We start from the raw sequence: 24,271 nt of genomic DNA, 5'->3' as shown, positions 1-24,271 counted from the left end.
ATTCCCTAAGCTTTGCATGGAAAGGTTGAAGTGTTTAAAGTTATATATACCCTGCTTCAAAATGGTGGTCACATTTTGTTAGCAATGTGCTTTGTTTTTTCTACAGGTCTTCTGGTTTCCTATTAGATAGTCAGCAGAATTACAGTGAGTCAGGCCTTTGTGATTCTCTGTTATCCTTACAAATAGACCTTCTGTACTTAAACATCATTCCTACTCTTTGCAAGGATTTTTGCATTAACCACACTACCTATTAGCAAAGAAACTTCTTTGACCAAAGATGAGAGAAGCACAAGTCTATGGTAAAAATAAGTATTCAGAAGGCAGTTTGACAGCATAACCACTTAGCAAAATAAAACAGTATGTTTCTCCCTTAAGACCTATGGTATCCTCAGTCATGGGTTTTGACCAGGGTTATAGTACCTGGCATGAAATCCTCCCTGTGGAGCAACTCTCATATTTAATGAAACAACAATTAGTTATTCCAAAATTAACACTTTATTATTGCAACAAAATGTACATTTTGCCTGGGTGTTCAATATTGTGGCATAAAGTATCTAGTGTGCATAATACCACTGGTGTCTTTTGTCCTTTAACTGTCTTCAAAGTACCTTCTGGCCACAAAAGGCACTTTGGAAGGAGAAGAGTTTCCTAGACAGATCAAGGTTGATTTGTCTATGTTCTGTTACCAACATCAACAACAGGCTCTTAAAATTTAGTTATGGTTCCTTTCCACTCAACTTTCATGTCTAAAATGTAGTTTCTGAATGTTGTGGCTTCCATTTGTTAACACATTAAGAGGTAGTTAAGTTGAGTATAAAGGAATCATGAATATTTGTAGAGATGTTCTTTTAAACATCTTTGTTTTTGTTTAGTATATATTCTACAAAGAAATATGAAGAATGTATTATCTAGTAGAAGAAATACATTTGATTCCAACCCTACCATTACAAAAGAAGGGAGAAAAAGTCTTCCCAAATGGTGGACTCTGCTTCAAAGTGGTGGTCACGTTTTGTTAGCAATGAGCTTTTGTTTCCCTACAACTCTTTTGATTTTCCTATTAAATACCCAGTGAGTCAGGCCTTTGTAGTTCTCTGTTATTCTTACAAATACACCTTTTCCTATCTTCTATAAGCTGATCCATTCACTGAATTAATTAATTAATTACACTGAATTAATTAATTAATTATACCAAAGAAGACATTGATGTTCAGAGGGGATTAAACATTTGCCCATTCCTGGAGGCTAACTGACTTTTTTCTGGGAATATTGAAAAATTTATAACTTAACTAGATGGCTTATGATGATTTCATCCATCTCTGAATTTTCTAAGGTTCCTTGATGGAGGAAACCACAACATGTCAAGAATAAACTTTGTGAAGGGGTATAAAGAAGGTACAGAATAGACTTTCTGCCTCACTGGTTCTGTCCATAGCAGCTCGGTCTCTGTGACAATGTATCCTAAATTGGAGACATTGTCTAACCATCAAGTGGCAGCTGATAACCAAAGTCATTAGATTTCTGCATATGGGCTGCATATCCTGCTAGACAAACTACAACTGGACATAAAAATTATGTACTAGGCTTAGAGTACAATTTGCTGGGTTACAAAATGTTTGAGAGAATAAAAGTAAGTAGCTAGTGAGTAGCCTTAACAAACATGTTTATCACAGATGCTACTGAATTATATGAAAAAGTAAAACTGAAAGAAATGTGCGATTGTGTGAAAGAATCATCACTGAAGGTAAATTAGTCATTTACCTGGTAAGCTAAGTATGAGTAGCTGTTACTCATAACAATCACAAGTTCTTACGATATTCAAACTCTTCTGGATTACTTCTGCAAACAAGGAACGCTCAACCTATTTTATTTGTTTTCCAAGATATTGAAGACTTTGAAACCAAAACCAGAAGCACAGTCTCTGTCCGTGAAGGTCAAGGAGTGGTACTACTCTGTGGCCCACCCCCGCATTTTGGAGGTAGGTTATGGGTAGTTTGTGTCTGTAATGCCATTAGGCTCCATCAGAAGATGGAGGTACAGAGGGTCTCATAATCATTGACATTCCACCATATACTCAGAAGAACTACCAAATTCCTGAGAAACGCATCAACCATATAGACAGCTCTACATCCCAATGTTTTTATTTAAAATTACTTTTTTCATTTAGCTATGGAGCAAATATGTCCATGAGCAGTTGAACCTGAGAGCTGTAAACTGTTGGTGTTGGACCTTTGTATGAAACTAAGTGCATTGTGGGAGGCTAAGATCTGCCACTCATGGTAATGTAGAAGGCAGGTAACTCTCTTTGAGCCTCAACCTCCTCAGTGTAGATATAGGCAAACGGTATTAACAATGATAGATATCTAAGCGAATTGGAGTTTTATAATGTCTAGTACCTTATTAAAATTGAAAGCTAATTTTCTTAATTTTTTTAATTTTGATTTATATATGGAGGTAAATTGCAACACTATTCTTGGTATTCTTCATTGGAAAAGAGAAGCAGGCATTCTAGTTCCCAGATTCTCAGCACATGAGCCACTATATCATATTCATAATAACCTCCATTACAAAATTGGAGAGTTGGGGGCTGAGAGATGGCTCAGTGGTTAAGAGCACCGACTGCTCTTCCAAAGGTCCTGAGTTCAAATCCCAGCAACCACATGGTGGCTCACAACCATCCATAATGAGATCTGGTGCATCTGAAGACAGCTACAGTGTACTTAGATATAATAATAAATAAACCTTAAAAAAAAGAGAGAGAGAAAGCAACCCGAAAAAAAAAAAAAAACAAAATTGGAGAGTTCTGAAAAGAAATAAGACAAATATTCTCAGTCAAAAGGCAAACTTGTGTTCCTAATATAAAACTGCAACTTATTTATATATCTTTAAAACATTTTATTGTACTTTAATTTTGTATAACCTTTTTGATATGCTAGCACAAAAAGCAAAAGATTCTAACTAGAAGCTAACAGTATATTTTTCCTCTCTACTAACAAATATGGCATTATGTTCAGCTGACGTGTTACAGAAGATTTACCATTCACACAATGATGTCTCAGCATAAAGCTATATACCTGCAAAGTGTACAAACCTAGCTTACTTAGGCTTTTTGGCAGTGTCTATTTTCTTTTTCAGCTTATGAAAAATTCTGATTTAGTGACATAATCTGAGACTCAAAATTAGGAAAGCACCAGGTCCTTCAGGATTCTGATCACACTCAAAGATTTCTGATGTTAAAAACCTGTTCCAACTTGGTTTAATCATATGTGATAGAAACGTAAAACAATTGTAAGTTAACTGGTTATTTGTGTGCAATGAAAGAAAGTCAAAACAGAAGCTTAGAAAGACAGGTATTCTCTTTGCCAACTCCTAATGAGAAAGGATTTGTTAATTTTTCTAAAAGCAAAATGCTCTCACAGTCATGTCCTAAGTCCTGTGAAGCTAAGTCAGTGGATAACACAACATACATTAAGGGAAGAATTTTGTAAGGACCAAGGCTTTTGGATGAGAATGAAAAAAATAATTGCCTTTTTTTTCATAGAGAATCATCTGCATGAGTCCATGGATATCTTTTCATAAAGATGTTGTGTATCATAAAAATTTCCTCCTGAATAGGTTTAGCACTCACCAACAGTCACTTCATTTTTTTTGAGGACAGGTATGAAGGAATAATGTTCTTTGGTCTTTGTATCTTTTTATATCTTCTGCTGTATCTCTCTCTCCACTGTCATATTTTCATTCAGAGATCTTTATTCCCTTAACTAGATTCATTCCCAAGTGTCAGATGTTCATTTGTTTAAGATTTTTCCCAATGGAAAAGTTTTATCTGTTTTTTTTTTTTATAAGAAAGCTATTGATTTTTGTGTGCTGTCATTTGCCTCTTTGCCAGATTTGTTTATTGGTGCTAAAAGTCTTTTTATGCAATCTCTTGGGTTTTCTAAGTATAGAATCATATGATCTTCAAAGAGGAATAAATTAAAATCAACCTTATTTGTTTTCTTCCAGTTTTATGTATTTCTCCTGCCTGATTGCCATGGCTGCCATTTCATACTATACTGGGTAACAGAGGTGGCTATCTTCATAATGTTAATGGCGCTAGAGGAGTGATTATTTCTCACTAATCATGACATTAGGTACAGGTTCATCAGTTATGCTGAGCTGTGATGTGTTAATATCTAATTTATTAAGTGTTATAAAAATCCCTTATTTGAGTGTATGTGAGAGTCTGTTGACTTTCGTGAGCTAAATTATTTCTAATTCTTATGTGATATTATCAATATTACCTCTCTTAAAAAGCAATTATAGACTTCATAGTGACATCAGATCATAAAAGCTGGTGCATATTAGAGCAAATTGCATATAATGTAGTTTTCTGCCTTTCTGTTGACACATAGCAGAGTGAACACAGAGAGTGGTTCTGCATGAAGGATGAAGTCATAATAATAAGCTTGATTGTTCATCTAGTATGTTCACATAAATATATTCAAAACATCTCTTAACAATAGAAATCTATGAAATAAACTTCAGTGAGTTTTATAAAGAAACATTCAATGAACACAAGAAAAAGTGACATATTTGAATTCTATATGTCTGTCTGGCAAAGACGGTTTGTGAATATACAAGAAAGAAATGAAAAAAGTTTGTAGATTTTCCATGTAAATGTGCACTAATAACTCGGCACCATAACAACCCAAGTATTCTAGTGCATAGCCATTGAATCAGAACAGCTGGGATTCTCATTAAATAATCTCTGCCTGCCTGCCACAGATCATCATGACTGGACTATTGATATTATCTCATAAAAGATGTTTAGATGGTCATTGGATGTTCATCTGAGATTCCATCTACCACTCCCAAACATTTGCATGCAACATTGCTCTCATTGCACATGGCCTGGGCTGGGATTATATGCAGAGAGATATATTGCATATTCTGAGTGGGTTAATGAAAAGAGGATCCATCTACATGACTATGCAAAAATCATTATCTACACTGTGAAAAGATCTTTCCATGTAATTATGATATCACTACTACTCTTGCCAAAACCCTCACCCATATTCTGTAAGTATGTAAAATAAATTTCTTGGTTCCATAATAAGAACTTTGGTGGATGTGATGGTTTGTATATGCTTGGCCCATGAATTGGCACTATTAGAAGTGATCCTGTTGGAGTAGGTGTGGCCTTGTTGGAGAACTTATGTCACTGTGGGCTTGGCTTTAAGACCCTCATCCTAGCTACCTGGAAGTCAGTATTCTGATGAAGATGTAGAGCTCTCAGCTCTTTCCTGCACTGTGTCTGCCTAGACACTACCATGCTTCTACCTTCATGATAATGGACTGAACCTTTGAACATATAAGCAAACCCCAATAAAATGATGTTCTTATTAAGACTTGACTTAGTCATTGTGTATGTTCACAGCAATAAAATCCTAAACCTGGATTAGTACTTTGATTTGTCTTTGAGATGGTATGAGAAGGGAGTAGACAGGGTTTAGGAATTCCAGTGAGAGAGATTTTCTTCCTTTAACTTCCTTTAGTTGCAATAACATTACAACAAAATATAACATAACATAAAAAGTTAATTTGATATAAAAATATAATCTAACATAACATGATAACATAACATCAATAGACCCTAAAGTATCATCTTCTTCCAGCTGAACAGATATGATTAAGAAATTATCTGTCTTTCTCATTTTGAGTGAATAAAATAAAGCATTGATATATTATAAAAGCTTTCTCCCAACATTTAACCTTAACCGCATGTATAAACAGGCTATATCCCTCTAGGAGGATGGAGTGGGGGATGGAGGACAAAGGGTGAATGGAGGATGGAGAATAGAAAAGTACTTTAGGGAGGTTGAAGTTATTCTATTACAGAATGGACCCATGAAATCAAAAAAGCAATCCATGTTCTTATATTGAAAGTAATCTTGATATAGGTTATGACTTCATTACATAATTTTAATAAAATCAGATATGATTTTTTATGTGCTATCTCATTTAAAACTATGAGATCTGTACCAGTAAGTTTATTTTCTCTGTAACATAGAGATAAAAAGCTTGTTTGTGATCTTGTTTGTGAGCATGGTGAATTGCTCTTTCATGACCAGTATAAAACAGAAAAAAAAAGAAGAAGAATATAGGCTCATGTTGTTCTCTTTGAGGCCATATTTCCTGTAACCTTAAGACCGTCCACTAAGCTCTGTTATTAAAAGATCTACTATTTCACTTTACCACCACTACATTGTCCATGATTTTAATTGGATGGAACTTGGTGAGAGCAGCATTTAATATTGAAACTATAAACAGACGATTATGTGTTTCATGATGGTTATATTCTTCTCTGTTCATATAATTCTCAGTAATCTGAGTTTATGGATCAGATTATAATAGTACTGCCATTTTTTCCAGACCCAGATCCCATTTGCAAGACACAATGAGAGCTCACTACTGTTCTAGGGGATTTAACAATACTTTCTGAAATAGAAAAAAACAGTCACTAAATTGTAGTGAGTCTTTGGATTGCAGTTTGGTACTTGGGCAAAATTTTTTTCTAATACATTTCTGAAGATTTCCAAAGTCATGACCTTCTACATAGACATATGAGCTAGACAGACAACAATCCTTTCATCAAGAAGTTTTACACCCAGGGAGAGCTTTGATTGAGGGCATCAGTCATTTGAAACAAAAACCCTCACAAGTCATCCACAATGCCCTTTAATGTATAATATTCTCAAATTTTCAGAGCTTCAAGAAAATCCTCTAAGACAAAGCCTCAAGTTGATCATGAAAGGATGACATATATCAATATACATATGTAAATAAAAAGATGATGTACCTATAAGTTGATTTCTATATATTCATCATATGAAACTTTATTGTAAAATGACAATAAAGAAATAATTCATGTTTTAAATAATGAAAAATCATCTTTTCAAACAGATAATAGTTTTTACCAGAGCTGAAGGAAATCTTCCCCTTAACTTTGTGCATAAGATATTCTCAATACTCCCCTCATAAAAATTGTGAATTTTTATTTTGTGTTAAAAGAACTATTGTTTAATTTTTGCAGGTACAACTTTAATCAGATAGCACCATTCACTTTGAGCCAGTGGTTCAGATCAACTGTGCTTGGTTCAGATCAACTGTGCTTGGTTCAGATCAACTGTGCTTGGTTCAGATCAACTGTGTTTGTGGAAGATAGTACTGTTTTGTGAGCCAAGTGTTTGTATCCACATCATAAAGATGTTGACAATTTAAGTTAACTGGAAAATCACTCTAAGGAAAGGCTCAAAATCATGTTGTTAAAAAAAGGGAGAGAAGAAAATTATACTAGGAGGAAAATTATTTCCTCCTAGTCTGTGTGTCTTCTCTTTCTGGAGCAAATAAAATGATGTTTTCTTATTAGGTAGGAAATCATCTCAACACATACGTCACTCCTGTCAAGCTTGGTAAGCATGCCTGTAAACCCAGCACTGAAGATAGAATAAAGATACTATCATGACCTGATGATACCTTGTTTCCTAGTGACTTTAAGACCAGCCTATGATCCATAATGACTGTGTGTCTCAAAATCCAAGTCAATTAATCAATTACCTAGCTAATTAATCAATTAATCCTGAAGCTCCTTGAATATGCAAAAGACAGATGTGATGTTGACATAATAATCATAGTCCTACATCGTTATTGAGCATGCATATTTTTTAATCACTTCATAAATATTTTTGTAAACTTAATAATTGCCCTTGATTTTTCTGTATTCTTAGGGAACAGTGGAGAAAACGACAGTCTTTTACTTTACAAATCATATGAAAAGTTAATAAGAATCATAACAGCTATTAATAAGTAAGAAAATCTACAGTAGAGGATAGGGAATATTAAATATTAGTAGTACTTGCCTTTAGGTAAAGAATTACTGCTTGGATATCTGGGAAGAAAAATGAAGATATAAGAGAAGCATTTTGTGTAAAGATAATTTAGGCATGTGTATATATATGTGTGTGTGTGTATGTGTGTGTGTGTATGTGTGTGTGTGTCTGTGTGTCTGTGTATATATATACATGTATATATATATATACATGTATATATGTGTGTGTATATATATATGTACACACATATATATATATGAATGTGCATGTGTATGTATGTATACGTATATATATATATACATATAGGAATACATATATGAATATGTATATGTATAGTAGCTGTGGTGACACCATATCTGGAACATTAGAGGAACAAGAGAAACATCAGTGTGGACAGAACAAGTCATCAATAGGAGTATCAATGAAATTGCAGAATCCTGCTTTAATATATTTTAAGGCCTTTAATTTAATTCAGTTTCATTTTCTAAATGAGATCAGAATATACTAAATCAAATTCAGCAGGAGGGAGACCCACTTCCTGTGACTTCTATTTTTATTATTCCCCAGTCATGAAGAATATCATCTTGGACAGTGACTACAATATTGAGGTGAGAGATGATGCACTTAGACCCATGGATAGGTGTCAATAGATCATAACTCACCATCTTCAGTCTATGTGTAAAAAGTATAATTAAAATATTTTCTTAAAATTTGGATGGAGATTAGATGAGAAATTTGAAAATAAACATTGGGTCCATGTCCTTGGCATAAGCAACTTGAAATTGGTTGTTACTAATTAGTGATATGAAAAAACAAAAGGGAGAACAAGGAGATAAAAAGAGATGAAGATGATTGGGAATTTAATTTAGGTTTACGTTATTCTTTTTGAGAATTTAATACACTATACACTTCCATCTCTCTACTCACCAAAATTCATGTTCTTTCTATATAAAAACAATAAAAAATATCAAAACAATAAAAGCACACACACAATACACATTCACACATGTGAAGTCATTTAGCCAAATACTCCTGAATGTAGGTCCTGTATTGAAGCACTGTTGATATACCCAGTGTCATTCTCCTGAAGAAATCTGACTCCACTTTCCCAGAAGCTATCAACTGTTAATAATATCATCTTGGCTAGGAGTGGAAGTTTGTGCCAATTTCCCTTTCTCCATGTGGGTACTTTGTCTGACTTATTCTGGTGAAAGTCTTGTTTATTCTTCCACAACTCTGAGTTCATACTGCATCAGCATGTTGTTTATCAAACACTCCTTAGCTTAGTATATATTAACTGTCACAGGTCAAAGAAATAATGGTGAGAACAGAATATAGTAATTGGTCAGGTAGGGTACAGATTTTAAAATAGCAGTTCAGAGAATGTCCTTTCTGAAGACCTGGAATGCCAAAGAAAACAAGTTTTAGTTCCTTTTTTAATTGTTGTTGTTTTGTCTTGTGGTTTACTTTTTGTTTCTCCTAAATAACATCTAAATCATACAAAGTCCACTGACCAGCAGTTTAATGGTAGCAAATTTCCCAGACCTCTTTCTGCTCTGCTATACAGGAGTTCTGCTCTGTCCCTATGTCCCTCTGTCCGTTTTTCCCTCTTTCCCATGCAACCTATCATGTAACATGGTGAGACATTGGACTAAGAAGCTGGAGTAAATGCCTAGGAAACATAATTTGATTAAAATCCAGAACAGCCACACATATAGAGCACTCCATGTCACAAGAATGGATGATATGCTGAGTACCTTTATTGTCATAGTTGTTAGGCTTTCTATAACTGTGTTAAAACACCATACCAAAAGTAACTTGAGGAAAGGGCTTATTTATTTTACGTATTCCTGGACATAATCCACTGTAGAAAGACAAGTTAGGAACTCAAGGCAGAAACTGAACCAGAGGCCATGGAGAGATGAGGCTTACTAGCTCCTTCCTTAGAGCTTGCTCACTTAGGAATAGTGCATCCAGAACCACCTGCCTAAGGGTAGCATAGCACACAGTGGGCTAGGCACTCTCATATCAATAATTAATCAAGAATATAGCCTACATACTTGCCCAAAGGCCAATCTGGTGGGTAACATTTTCTCAATTAAAGTTCCTTTTTTTAGAATGATTCCAGCTCATGTCAAGATAACAAAGAATAACTAAGAAACTATGCATTAGGCACTGCATAAAACAAATTTTATGTTTCAATTCATTTACATTTTTAGGGAATATATCTCACTCGTGTAACTTGAGTAATCATTATAAAGTTGTTAATTTGGTCAAGATTGTATATCTGGGATTCAAGGATGCTTATGAAACTATCAATGTGTTTATACTTCTACATGACTTAGATGAATGTCTGGCCCATTCTAGCTCAGATGATGAATTTAGAATTACAAAAAGTATAGAAAAGCATATGAACAGTAAATTGTGTTGCTTAAAATTAATGAATGGTGTTGCAACCAGGAAGAATATGGCTTTCCCACTCCTTATAACTGACTGATGTTAATTAGTTAAGTCTCATGGTTACTAAAATTCTTTCCCAGAGAGAGATATAAAGCAGCATCTCGCCATTTTCCCTAGGACACAAGGGTAAACCCAAGCACTATTTCACTGTAGTGCATTCTGGGGAAGCAATTAATTTATTGAGGTTTCCTACAGAAGCTAGGTCAGAGGTTAAATAAAGAGTTGGAGATATTCCTCCCTAAACTCACTGTACCTAGAAAGCCTTAACCTTCACAGCAGCTTTCTCAAAACAGTGTAGGTGGAGTCTTAGCTCATGTCCTCCATAGCCTGTATATACTCTACCCCCTGTTCTAGACCACAGGCTGCAGTTTCCCATGCACACAGATACATGTCCACAGTGAAGAGAACAGAAACTACAATTGTATAGTTCACTGTTCAAGCATTCTGCTTCATTTTGACTACTAGAAGCCACACAGACCACACTACACCATCATCTTGTCATTGTTTATAAATGAGGATGTACTCGGATCTTGACAGATAGCTTTTAAATGTCATAAACCATCCTTGGCTGACAACAAAGTATGCAACCCCTTCTCTGTGTACTTCCATACAGTATAGGTATTAAGACAAAAGAAAACCTGGATAATCCTTATACATTTATACATCTAAACTTCTCTATGTTTCTTGAATTTAGAGATTTTACCAGAGGTGGTTCCAAAACAAACTGTGTTTTCACTTCTTCTCTAGGTAGAGTTTGCAGTGTACAATAAATCCTAGTAATATCTGGCACTTAGCCATAATGGGTACTCAAGGGGCCTTTATTAGGTTGTTTGCAATCCCCAAGAATGCCCTTTCTATAGTTTCAGAGAATAGATGTGTAAATCAGAAGAGATCTAATAAAATCCTGGTTCCTGAGAAGCATTTGGAGACCACATAGGTGCTCAAATAGGGACAGATAACAAACATGTAAGGATGTTTTCAGTATTGCATCATAACTTTGCTCCACATAACATCGAAGAATTCAAGACAATAAAGGAATTATTATTCTTGGAGTAGATCTTTGCTGTTGAGCTAGTGTACCCATAGTTGATCAAACAAGAGTTCCTCAGCTTAAATCCTAAAGGACTATGCTAGGTTTGAAGTTTTATAATAATGTGTACTCTTTCTGGAATACCAAAAGGAATTGGGTAAAGGGAGATTATCCATTAAATATGAGTACTATATTTCAGATATTTTATATATATGTATATATGTATAAATGTATATATGTATATATATATATATATATATATATATATATATATATGAATATTCACTTCAAGGAACATTACTTCAATTTTTATATCAGTTCTGCAGCCCTATGAAGTTTTGGGAGCAGAAGGGTCAATGTTTACTATTTGGTCTTTTTCTTCAAAGATCTAATAAAACTTATACTCCATGTAATGGCTGCATTTGCATTTATATTTCCTCTTCATATTTTAAATATCACACTACTATGTATAAGTCTGTTAAATATATCAAAACTACAATATTCCTCTGGGGAAATCAGGGCTGTTTGCATGCTTCAGAGAGCAGCACAGCCTTTTCAATTGCTTACTGCAGATCTGCCATTTTTAATAATAATAGAAGTGTAGAGCATGGTGTCAATGAAAAACTACAAGAATGCTCCAGAAAGGACCAATTATCATTCTGTACTAATGTTACTGCTGAATCATCACAATAAGAATACATCAGCACTATTAATAACAGATAAATGTCATAGAAGGTAGAGAGAATATTTAAGAATCCAATGGCTTTAAACTAAGTGTCTCATGAATTATACATTTAATTAAGAAAAGCCAAATGAGAAGGTTTTTAAACTTCTAACTTGGAAGGCCTATTTTTTTTCTTTCCCCATTAAAAATATACAAATTAAGTCCCAGCTGCAAATCATGATGAAACTTACAAAAAAGATGCTTCCCCTGCAGGCTAGCTGTGGGCATGAATGAGCAGAGACAGCCCATGTGGGAAGAGTGCAGGGCAGAAGAGAACGATAATGGCAGGAAGAATTTGGAGCATTATGAGTTGTGACATTACAACTCATGTCTATAAATAAATGTTTAAGCTATCACATATATAGATTGATTGACAAGTATCTTATGATAACATGTCAAGTTAAAAAAAAAAAAAAACAGAAACTTTTCTATCTACAGATGTTCTCTACCCCTGCTGGCTTTCATTTACAAGATGTGCCGAACAGACTGTCTTGCAAATGCTAGCCTGGAGAGAACATATATATCACACATTAGGCCAGGATTGGGGGAGAGGTGAGTAATACCACAATACTACAGCTTCTCCAGTTTCAAACTGATCAAGGAAAGTGCATCTCAAGTCCTCACTGCCCTCAGTTTATGTGGCACTTGGTAATTCCAATTGAGCCCAGGGTACTATACATGCTATACTTGCTAAATGAGCACTTTTCCAACTGAACTACATCTCCATCTCCATTATACTGACATTGTAGCACCTCAGCTTTTTGTTGTTGTTTTTTGACTATGGATTGTAATTAATTCCAATATTTCTCCCTTCCCATTCCTCTCTCCACACCCTCCCATATACAAGGCGCCACACTTTTCCAAATTTGTGGACATCTATTTTCATTTATTATTCTTGCATACATATGTATATGTGTGTATACACATATTTCTAAGTATAACCTCTTGAGTCCATATACCGTTACTCACATATGTTTTCAGGGATTCCTGGAAAAAGGAAAAGAAATCGGTGTGCTCTTCCCTAGGGATTTCCACCTTTCCTACTCATAGCTTTGCTAAGTTCCCTGTAGCTCTCTTGTAGGGATGAGTCTTGTTCACTTGAATCATTCATGTTAAACTCACTTTTGGGTGAACATGATAATAAAACCTTGCAGGTATAACTTCTGATGGTTCTAGGATATACAATCTCATAGCAAAGTCCCAAATTCTCTATATGTAGTAGTATCTAAGTGTAGGTATTCTTTTTTCAGCAGTTAGAGCTAGCTTGATCAAGAGTTTAAAGCCATTTATAGCTGTATAGGGCAGTTAACCAAGCTAGGATACTTGTGACCTTGTTTCAGAACAACTACAGTAACCACCAACACCATAACTAGAACAATAACCACCACCACCACCACCACAACAACAACTCATACACTTCAATTTGTAGATGAAACCGCTCCTTTCTTATTGGCTCCAAGTTTCAGTCAGAGAAGGTATATGTCTGCACCTAGAACCTTAGCTTTTAAATGAGCTTGTAAGGGAGAAAGAATGAGAGGTTAGTCAAGATTGTATTTATCTGAGTTATCATAAAGGTGAGTAATAAACCCCAGAGTTACTTCAAATGACAAATGAACCTGCCATCTTATGCAGGTTTTTAGATTGTTTGGCTATTACAAAATAGATGGTGTCAATGAAGTGTGAAAGTGCAGTAAGTACCATTTATCTTTGGATCTTAGGTCTTGGGAGTTTGGAAGGAATTCTGTGCCCAGGCAGTGGAATAAAGAGGTAATTGTACGAGAGTCAAAAGACAGCTTTAAAGAAGACCAGGGATTAGACATCTTAAAATTTAGGTTTGACTTATACTGCTTAAAAATGATAACAACCTCATTCTGAAAATTTAACTTTATCCTGGAGTCTCCAGCAGCCTCTTTAGTATATTGATTGTGTTACTGCCATACCTGGGGATCCATCCCATAATCAGCTTCCAAACGCTGACACCATTGCATACACCCGTAAGATTTTGCTGAAAGGACCCAGATATAGCTGTCTCTTGTGAGACTATGTGGGGGCCTAGCAAACACAGAAGTGGATGCTCACAGTTAGATATTGGATGGATCACAGGGCCCCCAATGGAGGAGCTAGAGAAAGTACCCAAGGAGCTGGGGGGATCCTCAACCCTATAGGTGGAATAATATGAACTCACCAGTACCCCCTTGGAGCTCGTGTCTCTAGCTGCATATGTATCAGAAGATGGCCTAGTCGGCCATGAGTGGAAAGAGAGGCCCATTGGTCGTGCAAACTTTATATGCCTCAGTACAGGGGAACACCAGTGCCAAGAAGTGGGAGTGGGTGGGTGGGGAAATGGGTGGGAGAGGGTGTGGGGAACTTTTGGGATAGCATTGGAAATGTAAATGAAATAAATACCTAATAAAATTTTTTAAAAAGGAATATGCAGTCAACTTTAGAAGACAGTTGTTGGAAGGATAAAACTAAAGTACTTTTAATGTTTTCGTACTTTTCTACATATATAATTTTCATTCTCCCAATTGGTTTTAAATATTCCACTTCTGAAGGATACACCACACATAGGAACAAATGGGAAAGTTTGAGGAGCTAAGATAAAAAAATGAATTCACTGAGGGAGAGAAGAAAATTACAGTCTAAGGTCCCAAGATTATAGGTTGATGGATACAAAGATCTCTTGGGCACTAGCAGCAACCTGTAATTTTTGTGAAGTGGAAAAGGTTATGTTGCTTTCAGAAAGCTAAGGCATGTTTCTTTGCTCTAAAAGGCCTTGAATAAGGATCCCTAAATGGAGACATAGCAGTAGGAATTTGTTCAAGATTGTCTTTATTTCACAAAGTGTCCAAAAGATAAAAGTCAGTGAGAATAGGTGAATCCCAATTACATCTTATCCTTCTTTTTATGCTGAGTAAAATTTTCCTATCTAGACACCTCTGTGGTTCAGACTGAAGTCTTTGTGTGTCTATTTGATGGAGATGGAAGAGTAGACTAGAGTGAGGCAGAGAGAGACATGAGTAAAGGGACCTAGAAGAAAGATACCACAGGGAATGTATAATGCCCTCAGTGTGAATTTGCTAATAAATAAATAAATAAATAAATAAATAAATAAATAAATAAATAAATAAATAAATAAATAAATTTTAAAAACAGACTGTTCAGTAGCTCTGGGAACATGAGAAGAATTTCAAAGTATAGTTTTGATCATGATAACTCACCTGTATCATGCATGTATGGTCGGGAATCACCAGCTCCTAGTTACATGAACACACTGAAGATGTTATAGACCATTCACATGTAGGTTACCACCTGTGAGATATAACATAGATATTTTGAATCATTCATTCTAGAGCATCCATAATCATGCTTCTTCATTCTCTTTCTGATCATTTCTAATGGCAGAAAGAGTTCATTCTTCACCTTAGAAATCATCAACTACCCTAGATTTCATGTTTACTAATAGATGTCAATCACCCTCATAAAGCTCCGGTTATAATCAACTCAAAAGAAACAAAGGTTTCTCTTTTATTGTGAGTTTGGATTTTGCTGCTCTTTACTTCTGTTTTCTGTTTGTTTGTTTGTTTGCTTGCTTGCTTGCTTGCTTGTTTTTGGCTATAGACAATATGGAAAAGTGGATAATGTGTAAGTATATGAAGTAAAGTTGCTCTCCTTATCACAACAGAATAAAAACAAAAGCAAAGTAAGCAAAGGGACAGATTTGCTTGTCACTTTTATGGCATACCACACAAACTGCAGACTCTCACATTAGGCCCTCATTAAGTTTTAAAGATTCCACCATCTCCCAACAGTGCTAGACTGGGAAATCGAGCATTTAATGCATTCCAGAGTCTAGTTACAACATTGTTCTTAATTATATCAAGGGCCCAACAATATTGTGTCTCATTCAAAAGGCTCAGTTCTATCTTGTGCTTCCGTGGTACAGAGAGCCTTTTCTTCACTCCTTCAATGTATGGGATGGGCTTAGTCTTTGCATACATTTATCTGTAGCTAAAAATATAGGGTCCTTATTTTTCTATTTTACTTATAACATAGCTTCTATACTTGGCTATGTTGTCTCCAATAATTCTTGGTACACTTGAGATTGATCAATCCTTTCTCACTAAAGTCTCCTATAAATATAACATGAGATTTCAGCTTCCTGAATCTCCTGGACTTTGTTAACAATGCAGATTGCATGATATGTTTGTGGAATAGAACTGAATTGAACAATAGGAGCCAAATTACTTATCTGTACTTTTTCAGATTTTACAATGTTTTTAAATGCATATCAAATTTGGAATCAATGCCTGAAGAAAATGTAATATTTTGTTATGAGCAGTTTGAAGTAAAGGTACAAAAGCTGCCATTCAGATGCTCATCCTCACGCTCAGCTCGTCTGGCACTATTGTCTTTGTGTGTTCATTTTTGTTTGCAGTTACATACAGAGAACATGCAAATTTAAATTCCAGTGTGGCAGAAACATTATACAACTAACAAAAATGTGTATATTCTACATCTGTTGGGAAAACTATTACCAAAAATTAGAGATTTGTGTGGCCATTTATAAACTTGAGTTCTTACACTCAAATATATAAATTTTAGCAGGTTAGTCTAAACAGACCATCTTTGATTTGTTTCTCACATAGGTAGCATTTGGGTTTTTCTTCCCATAGACGGTAAGATTATTAGGCAAAACTCTTCTTCGTGCAGAAGTGAAGATTTTGTTGCTACTGCTTAAAGTCATAGCTTACATCATATCTTAATTCCTGAGAAATATGCTTGAAATTTGTCTGCTTCTGTTCTTTCTTGCTAGTAATGTTTCTGTTTTTATAAGCAGAAGGTTTATTTTACACTCCCTATATTTTATTTCTCCTTCTGTTGTCTCATTTTCTTCTTTCCTTCATAAAACCTAATTTAGTATACTATTAATAATGTAAAAAGAGAAGTAGTTAAACAGACAGACAGAAATAAACACAGAGAGGGAGAGAAAGAGAGAGGGGGGGTCATGCATAGTCACCTGCTTACTTATGCTAACTTGAATTCTGAACTTCATACAATTCAGCACATTCTGACTAGGGAAATGCCCTATTCTCTGTAGCCTGAATCTTCTCATATTAGCTAACATAAATAAGATGTGTCTCCACCCTAGACATAGGTCAAAATAGTGACTGAGGCTACTGGGACTTAAAAGGACATGCATGGCATGAATTCACTGATAAGTGGATATTAGCCAAAAAGTACAGAATATCCATGATACAACCTACAAACCATAAGAAGTTTAAAAAGAATGATGGCCCAAGTAAGGATGCTTCAATACCACTTAAAAGGGGTTACAAAATAATCATAGTAAGCAGAGGGAGGGAGGTACCTGGGTGGGAGAGGGGTGGGGGAAAAAGAGGGGGGGTCAGGTATAGGGGTGGAACCGGAGAGAAGCCCAGACGTCCAAAATAATGATTGGAAATATGCAGCCTCTGGGGGTCTGAGTGGGAGGACCCTCTGGAAAGGAACAGATACTTGGGAAGCAAGAGACTCCCAGAACTCCATGAGAGTGACCTTAGGCAAAATGTCCAGCAGTGGGGAAAGGAAACCTGAAGAGACAACCTCCAGTAGGTAGACAAGTCCCAAAATAGAGGGAGAGGTTTACCAACCCACTGTCAAAATTTCTAACCAAGAATTGTTCCTTTCTGAAAAAGATGTAGGGACCAAATTGAGCAGAGTCTGAAGGAAAGGCTGTCCAATGACTGTCCCAACTTAGAATCCATTTCATGGGTGGGCAGCAAAACCTGACACTATTATTAATGTTATTGTGTGGTTACTGACAGGAGCCGAGGCTGGCTGTTCTCTGAGAGGTTTTACCAGCAGCTGACTGAGACAGATGCACATATACACAGATGACCATTAGACTGAGTTTCAGGAACCCTATAGAAGAGTTAGGGGAAGGATATTGCAACCTTATAGGAAGAACAACAGTCTGAACTAACCTGGACTCCTGAGTGCACCCAGAGACTAAACCACTAACCAAATAATATACAGGCTTGTCCTAATCCCCTGGTAATATTTAATAGAGGACTACCTTGTCTGGCCTTATTGTGAAAGGATGTGTCTAATCTTCTAGAGAGTAAGGCCCCAGGAAAGGTGGAAAGGTGAACTGGGATGGGTGGTGACATCTGGAATGTAAATATATAAAATAATTATTTTTATAAAAGAAAAGATAATGTCTTCCAGTTGATTCTAAATTGTGCCAAATTCACAACTAAACCATAATCTTAGTGGAGGACCTATATATTTGTAATATTTCTTTATTACTATTTCACCTGGAGTTTTCACTGTACAGATATTATTTAATTTAAAAATTACTGTTAATAGGATTCATGTCCCCCCATACTTGAGAGTTCAAGGATAGTATAATTAGTAAGGGTTTTTCAAAATATCTCCTTAAAGTTGAAAAAGACAGCTGTTATATATAGTGTCTTGATTCCACATCAGGGATATATATATATATATATATATATATATATATATATATATACATACATACATACATATATATATATATATATATATATATATATATATATATATATACCCATACACACACTATTCACATGATGGAAGACCTTTCTCTGGACAAGAGGCGATTGATCACATGGACTATTCTTTGGTTACCCTGACTTTCTTGTGTGTGAATATCTATTCACATGAGGATATTTTATTTGCCTAACTGTAAAATGTTTTTCTTCCTCACTCTGTTACTGTGGACTTATTTTCCTAATTTGGGAAATCTCATGAAAACCAAATGTATTTTTCTATTTTCTTAGATGTAGTTCTCTAAACATTTCCCACATTATTCCTAATTTAATACATCCATAAAGCTTTAATCAGCAAGAATATTTGTGTATACTCAAAGACTTACAGTCATAAGAAAAACATGAAGGTATATTGTATGTGTGTTTGAGAGAGAGAGAGACAGAGAGAGAGAGAGAGAGAGAGAGAGAGAGAGAGAGAGAGACCAAAGCTGTTTTTTTGTTGTTGTTGTTTTGCTTTTTTTTGGAAATAAAGATATCAAGCTTTCTGAAACTGGGATACATTTTTAATCTACTTATATATTTTTTCATATAGTTAATGTGTAACAACTTCTCTCAGAAAATGAAAATGAACATAGACAGTCATAATAATTTTCAATTAACTCTAATCTGTATCTATGATGGTCCAGATTAGAAAAAAATCTCATAAACTCATCGAATACAAGGTGGTATATTTATAAAATGAATTATCACTTAGAAATGAATAGAATATGTGAATAGTAGAGTAACATGAGTGAATGCTTAACATATTAAAGAAAACAAACAAACTCAAGTACACATCTAAAGTCCATTTTCATTAACTATAAACTATGGCAAAGGTAATCTAATGTTTTAAATCAGAATGTGGTTTCTATAGTTGAGGATTAATCTGATAGAAGCATGAGATCATTTCATTTTTCTTTCTTTTTTGTTTTTGTTTTTCTTTTGTTTTTTTGTTTTTGTTTTTGTTTTGTTTTTTGTTTTTTGTTTTTTGTTTTTTGTTTTTTGGGTTTTGGGTTTTGGGTTTTGGGTTTGTGGGTTTTTTTTGTTGTTGTTGTTTTCAAGACAGGGTTTCTCCGTATAGTCCTGGCTGTCCTGGAAGTCACTCTGTAGACCAGGCTTACCTCAAACTCAGAAATTTGCCTGCCTCTGCCTCTGCCTCTGCCTCTGCCTCCTCTGCCTCTGCCTCTGCCTCTGCCTCTGCCTCTGCCTCTGCCTCTGCCTCTGCCTCTGCCTCTGCCTCTGCCTCTGCCTCTGCCTCTGCCTCTGCCTCTGCCTCTGCCTCTGCCTCTGCCTCTGCCTCTGCCTCTGCCTCTGCCTCTGCCTCTGCCTCTGCCTCTGCCTCTGCCTCTGCCTCTGCCTCTGCCTCCCAAGTACTGGGATTAAAGGCATGTGCCACAACTGCCCCGCTGAAACCATTTCTAAAAGACACCAATGGTTAATATTTTAGTTTAGTGTTGTGTGCTGTGGACATATGTAATATTCATACCTCATATAACTGAACATTTGAAATCTGTGTATATTTTCATTCATTACATATTTATTTATGAAATTCAAATTTACATATAAGCATTTCAAAGAAATGATAAATGATTAAAGATTAATACATGCAATTCATTTTGTCTTTCACCTTGAACTGCTTTCTCTTGTTTCTTGTATGCTATATTGATCTACTTGTCCATTACTCTTACAGTTCTCCCTCTTGGAGGTAATTCTTCTGAAATGACTCTCCTGAACACACTTCATTGGAGTATACTTCCCTTGTTTGCTAGCATCATTTCTGTTGCTGTTATAAAATTAATACTCTAATAAACAATGTAGGCATGTGTATTAGTCACACTTCTCTAGAGTAATAAAACTTATAGGATGATTCTCTCTTTAAATAAAGAAAGGGTATTTATTAGAATGCATGCTACAGAGGCATCCATTCCAACAATGACTGACAATGAATGGAAGGAAGGGCCAAGAGTGTAATAGTGGTTCAGTCCATGTGGACAAATGTCTCTACTGGTTCAGTATACACTGGAATCCCAAAGTAGTAGGCTCTAATGCCAATGAAGGAAAGAACTTATTAGGGATGTGAAAGCAAGCAGACAAAGAGCAAAGGCTTTTTTTTTTCCAACATGTTTTTATATAGGCTTCCAGCAGAAGGCATAATCCACATTAGAAGTGGGTGTGATGATTTGTATATGCTTGTCCTAGGGAGTGGCACTCTTAGAAGGTATGGCCTTATTGACATAGGTTTAGCCATGTAGGAGGAAATGTCTCACTGTGGGCATGAGCTTTAACACCCTCTTCCTATCTGCTGGAAGCCAGTCTCTTTCTAGTGGCCTTCAGATGAAGATGTAGAAATCTCAACTCCTCCTGCACCATGCCTTCCTGGACACTGCTGTGCTCCTGCCTTGATGATCATGGACTGAACCTGTGAACCTCAAAGTCAGCCCCAATAAAATGTTATCATTATAAGAATGGCTTTGGTCATGGTGTGTAATCACAGCAGTAAAACTCGAAATAAGACAAAAGTTAGTACTAGGGACTGGGCTATTGCTGTAATAGGGCTAACAATTTTTTGTTTGGAAGAATATGAAGTTTGGGAGTTTGGATATGGAAAGAAGTGGAGTACTTTAAATGGCGTTTAATGAGCTATGCTTGTAGGAATATGAAGACTTTGTTGCTGAGAGTAATTTGAGTTGTTCAGACCCTGCATATTTCAGTGAAGATGAGTTATACTATGTGGCATAGAGACTGCTTTTGTGGCTGCTTTTTGCAGTTTACCTGAGGGTAAGGTGAAGAGATTTATATTAATTGCTTTGAAAAAGGAAGTCTCAAAATAGCCTGGTATCAATGCTGTTGTAGGGTTACTGAAGTTTACTCCTATGAAAACCGTTTTAATGAAAATCAGCAAGCTGAGAAAGGAAAAAGAGAAATTACATGATTCAAGTATTAAAGGGGTACCAGGAAGTAGAATGGAACTCATTCCTATGTTCTAGGAGATATCAGATTAAGGGAGTGGGAATTTGGGGCAAGATCCTATCTAGCTAAATTTAGGTCTAGGCATGGTGGTCCACACCTTTAATCCCAAGAGTAAAGGCAAGCAGATGTCTGGGTTCAAGGCCAGCCCAAGGAACGATGTTGCCCGAAGTGGGCTCTGTCAGATAACAATTTCCCACTGTCATGACTATAAGTTAAACAGATCTGTATCTGAGACACTTCATCCAATTGATTCTAAGGTGTGGCAAGTTAACACTTAAAACTAACCATCTCATTATGTTGCTGTTATCCACACACCTCTCTCAGCAGGAACTACTGTGTCCAGAAGGCACATGTTTTGCTTTATTACAGTGTCTTAACACACAGAAATTTGCCCAGAAATTATATTCAATTCACAGAATGAACTAAAGATCTAGAATATTGAAACTTAAAATTTTTAATTAAATTTTTTTAATTAAAATTTGAACTACAACTCCTGTGTGTGTAATCCCTCTTAAAACATACTGAAAAACACTGCTTCGAAATGAGTAGCACTAAAAAATTACCTTGACCCCATTAACCAGCAGAGCTTTATATATTCTGTGGATTTTGCTAAGGAAAATTACCATTTATTCTCTAAATATCCTGTGCTTGTTTCCTTAGCCAAAGAAAATGGTGATGGAGAAGGAACTTTTGTATCTCCCAAACTGAGGTTTAAATGAATATAGGGAATATTCTACTTATTCTCTTTTGAGTAGCTATAAATTAGACCAATATAGGCAGACTTTTATTATAGTGATTAGACATAACACTGAATTTATAGATAAATTTTTAATAATTTATAGATACGGTTGCAGTGGAGATAATGCATTTTTTCTATGTTTCAGAATTATCATATGCCTGGACTTTCAATGATAGCCCTTTGTATGTTCAAGAGGACAAGCGACGATTTGTATCTCAAGATACAGGGAACTTGTACATTGCCAAAGTAGAACCGTCTGATGTGGGCAATTATACTTGCTTTGTCACAAACAAAGAGGCCCATAGAAGTGTCCAAGGTCCACCTACGCCTTTAGTGCTGCGCACTGATGGTAAGAACATAAATTATCTTCAGACTCCCCCCTGGACTCTTACATTGTGGGCAGGTCTTCAGAGCCTTAAAAAAAAAAAAACTGGAACCAAATCACTGGATTTTAGATGAAATTCAAATGCACAGTGCGATGAGACATTACTAAAATAAAAAAAAAATTAAAAAGGGAATTTTGTAGTTCAATACCCGGATGGTACAATTTACATGTTTCTGGGCATACCGTGCCATTTTGTTTCTGGCACCAGAAGAATTTGTCTTCTCATTGCTTAAGGACTGGTGTGTAAAAAATTATGTTTGTCTGGGGGGACCTGGCGTGTGTGTATGTGTGCATGTGGATGCTGCCAAATTTTCATACTGAATTGATGAACACATTTTGCAACCTGTCTTATTGTCCTCTTTCTTTTCCATCCTTGCCATTATTTTGCTGCCGTTGTTCACCCTTTATTTACCTGGCTGGCAAAACGGAAAACAAAACAGAAAAAAAATATTGTGCCCAAGGAAAGCAAAGCATTCCAAAGAATTATGGTGTGGAAGACTCATACTAAATTATGTCTCTGAGGAATGGAAGTCAGATTGGTCTCTGATGAGCTTTGTAGCTTAGTCAAGTCAGAGCTGGTGCAAGATTTAGAGAGCTAGAAAGTCATCTAAGTGGAAAAAAATCCTCTAGTTGATTCTCTAATTAAATGTTCACAGTGGGATATGTAAAGATAAAAACTCTGTTAGTTCATTTTATTATCAGATTTTGAACTTGAAAGGCAATACCTCATAGAATTGTGTCCCCCCTCCCACCCCTGAAGAGTTTAAGACAAGCAAGGATATAATGATAATCAAGCTATGAAGCCAGCTCCCCAGAGTTCTCATGGAAGCAATTTCAGAGCCAGTAACTATTCAAATATTCCTACCAGGGTCTTATTCAGATATCAGCAAACATTAGATTTGTGAGTTCATTTTCTCCTGTTCTGTGATTACTCTGCTCATGAGTGGCAAAGTGCTCAAGCTAACAATTTGCATAGAGATTATACAACATTTTTCCTGTTTTATTTTTGTTTGTTCTTTATTTTTACTTCCGCCATCTTAATTTCTCTCTTCTCCTACCTCTCCCCTGCTCTCTTCTTTATTTTAATGGTAAAAGTACATTGTAAACATTGTGTATAATGTAAATCAATTAGCTCCTCTAAGAGTTGGCATGTAAGACTTACCAGTTGTTCAGAAAAAGGGGAAAGCAAACTAAAAGCAGCCAACTTAGCTTCAGAATTAGCATTGATTATGACATTGAACTAATAAAGGTGTGGAAGTTAGATATGTGTATTTTTGTATTTATATTGTAATTTCTGCACTTCACAATGTCTCGCTGACCATCCAAATTTCATTTACTTGTGGTAGAAATGAGTTGCGATGAAGTTTATCATCTTACTTTATAAAATACTTGCAGTTCTAAAACAATCCCAATATAGTATTGATTAATTCAGATGAAAATCACCTAAAACTATTTTTTTTTTGTAACTTTTTTGGCAAGTAGTGTGTTTATGACATCTGAAAACACTGTTCTATTCTAACCTTATT

At 35.6% G+C, this 24,271-nt stretch overlaps 1 protein-coding gene across 3 annotated transcripts in view; it reads left to right on the top strand.

The window, feature by feature from the left end:
• LOC110295968 (contactin-6) overlaps positions 1–24,271 on the top strand; it is a 370,702-nt gene that overhangs the window by 209,486 nt on the left and 136,945 nt on the right. For all 3 annotated transcript variants that reach the window (XM_021164390.3, XM_021164391.3, XM_085840204.1), the window contains exons 5-6: positions 1,880–1,975; positions 22,506–22,709. In XM_021164390.3, coding sequence (XP_021020049.1) covers positions 1,880–1,975; positions 22,506–22,709 — 300 coding nt within the window. The remainder of the gene's footprint in view (positions 1–1,879; positions 1,976–22,505; positions 22,710–24,271) is intronic.

Source organism: Mus caroli, unplaced genomic scaffold (assembly GCF_978045245.1).
Source record: "Mus caroli unplaced genomic scaffold, Mus_caroli_1 scaffold_7, whole genome shotgun sequence".
Lineage (NCBI taxonomy): Eukaryota > Metazoa > Chordata > Mammalia > Rodentia > Muridae > Mus > Mus caroli.
The sequence above is the reverse complement of the archived record's forward strand: the minus strand, read 5'-3'. Positions and strand labels throughout refer to the sequence as shown.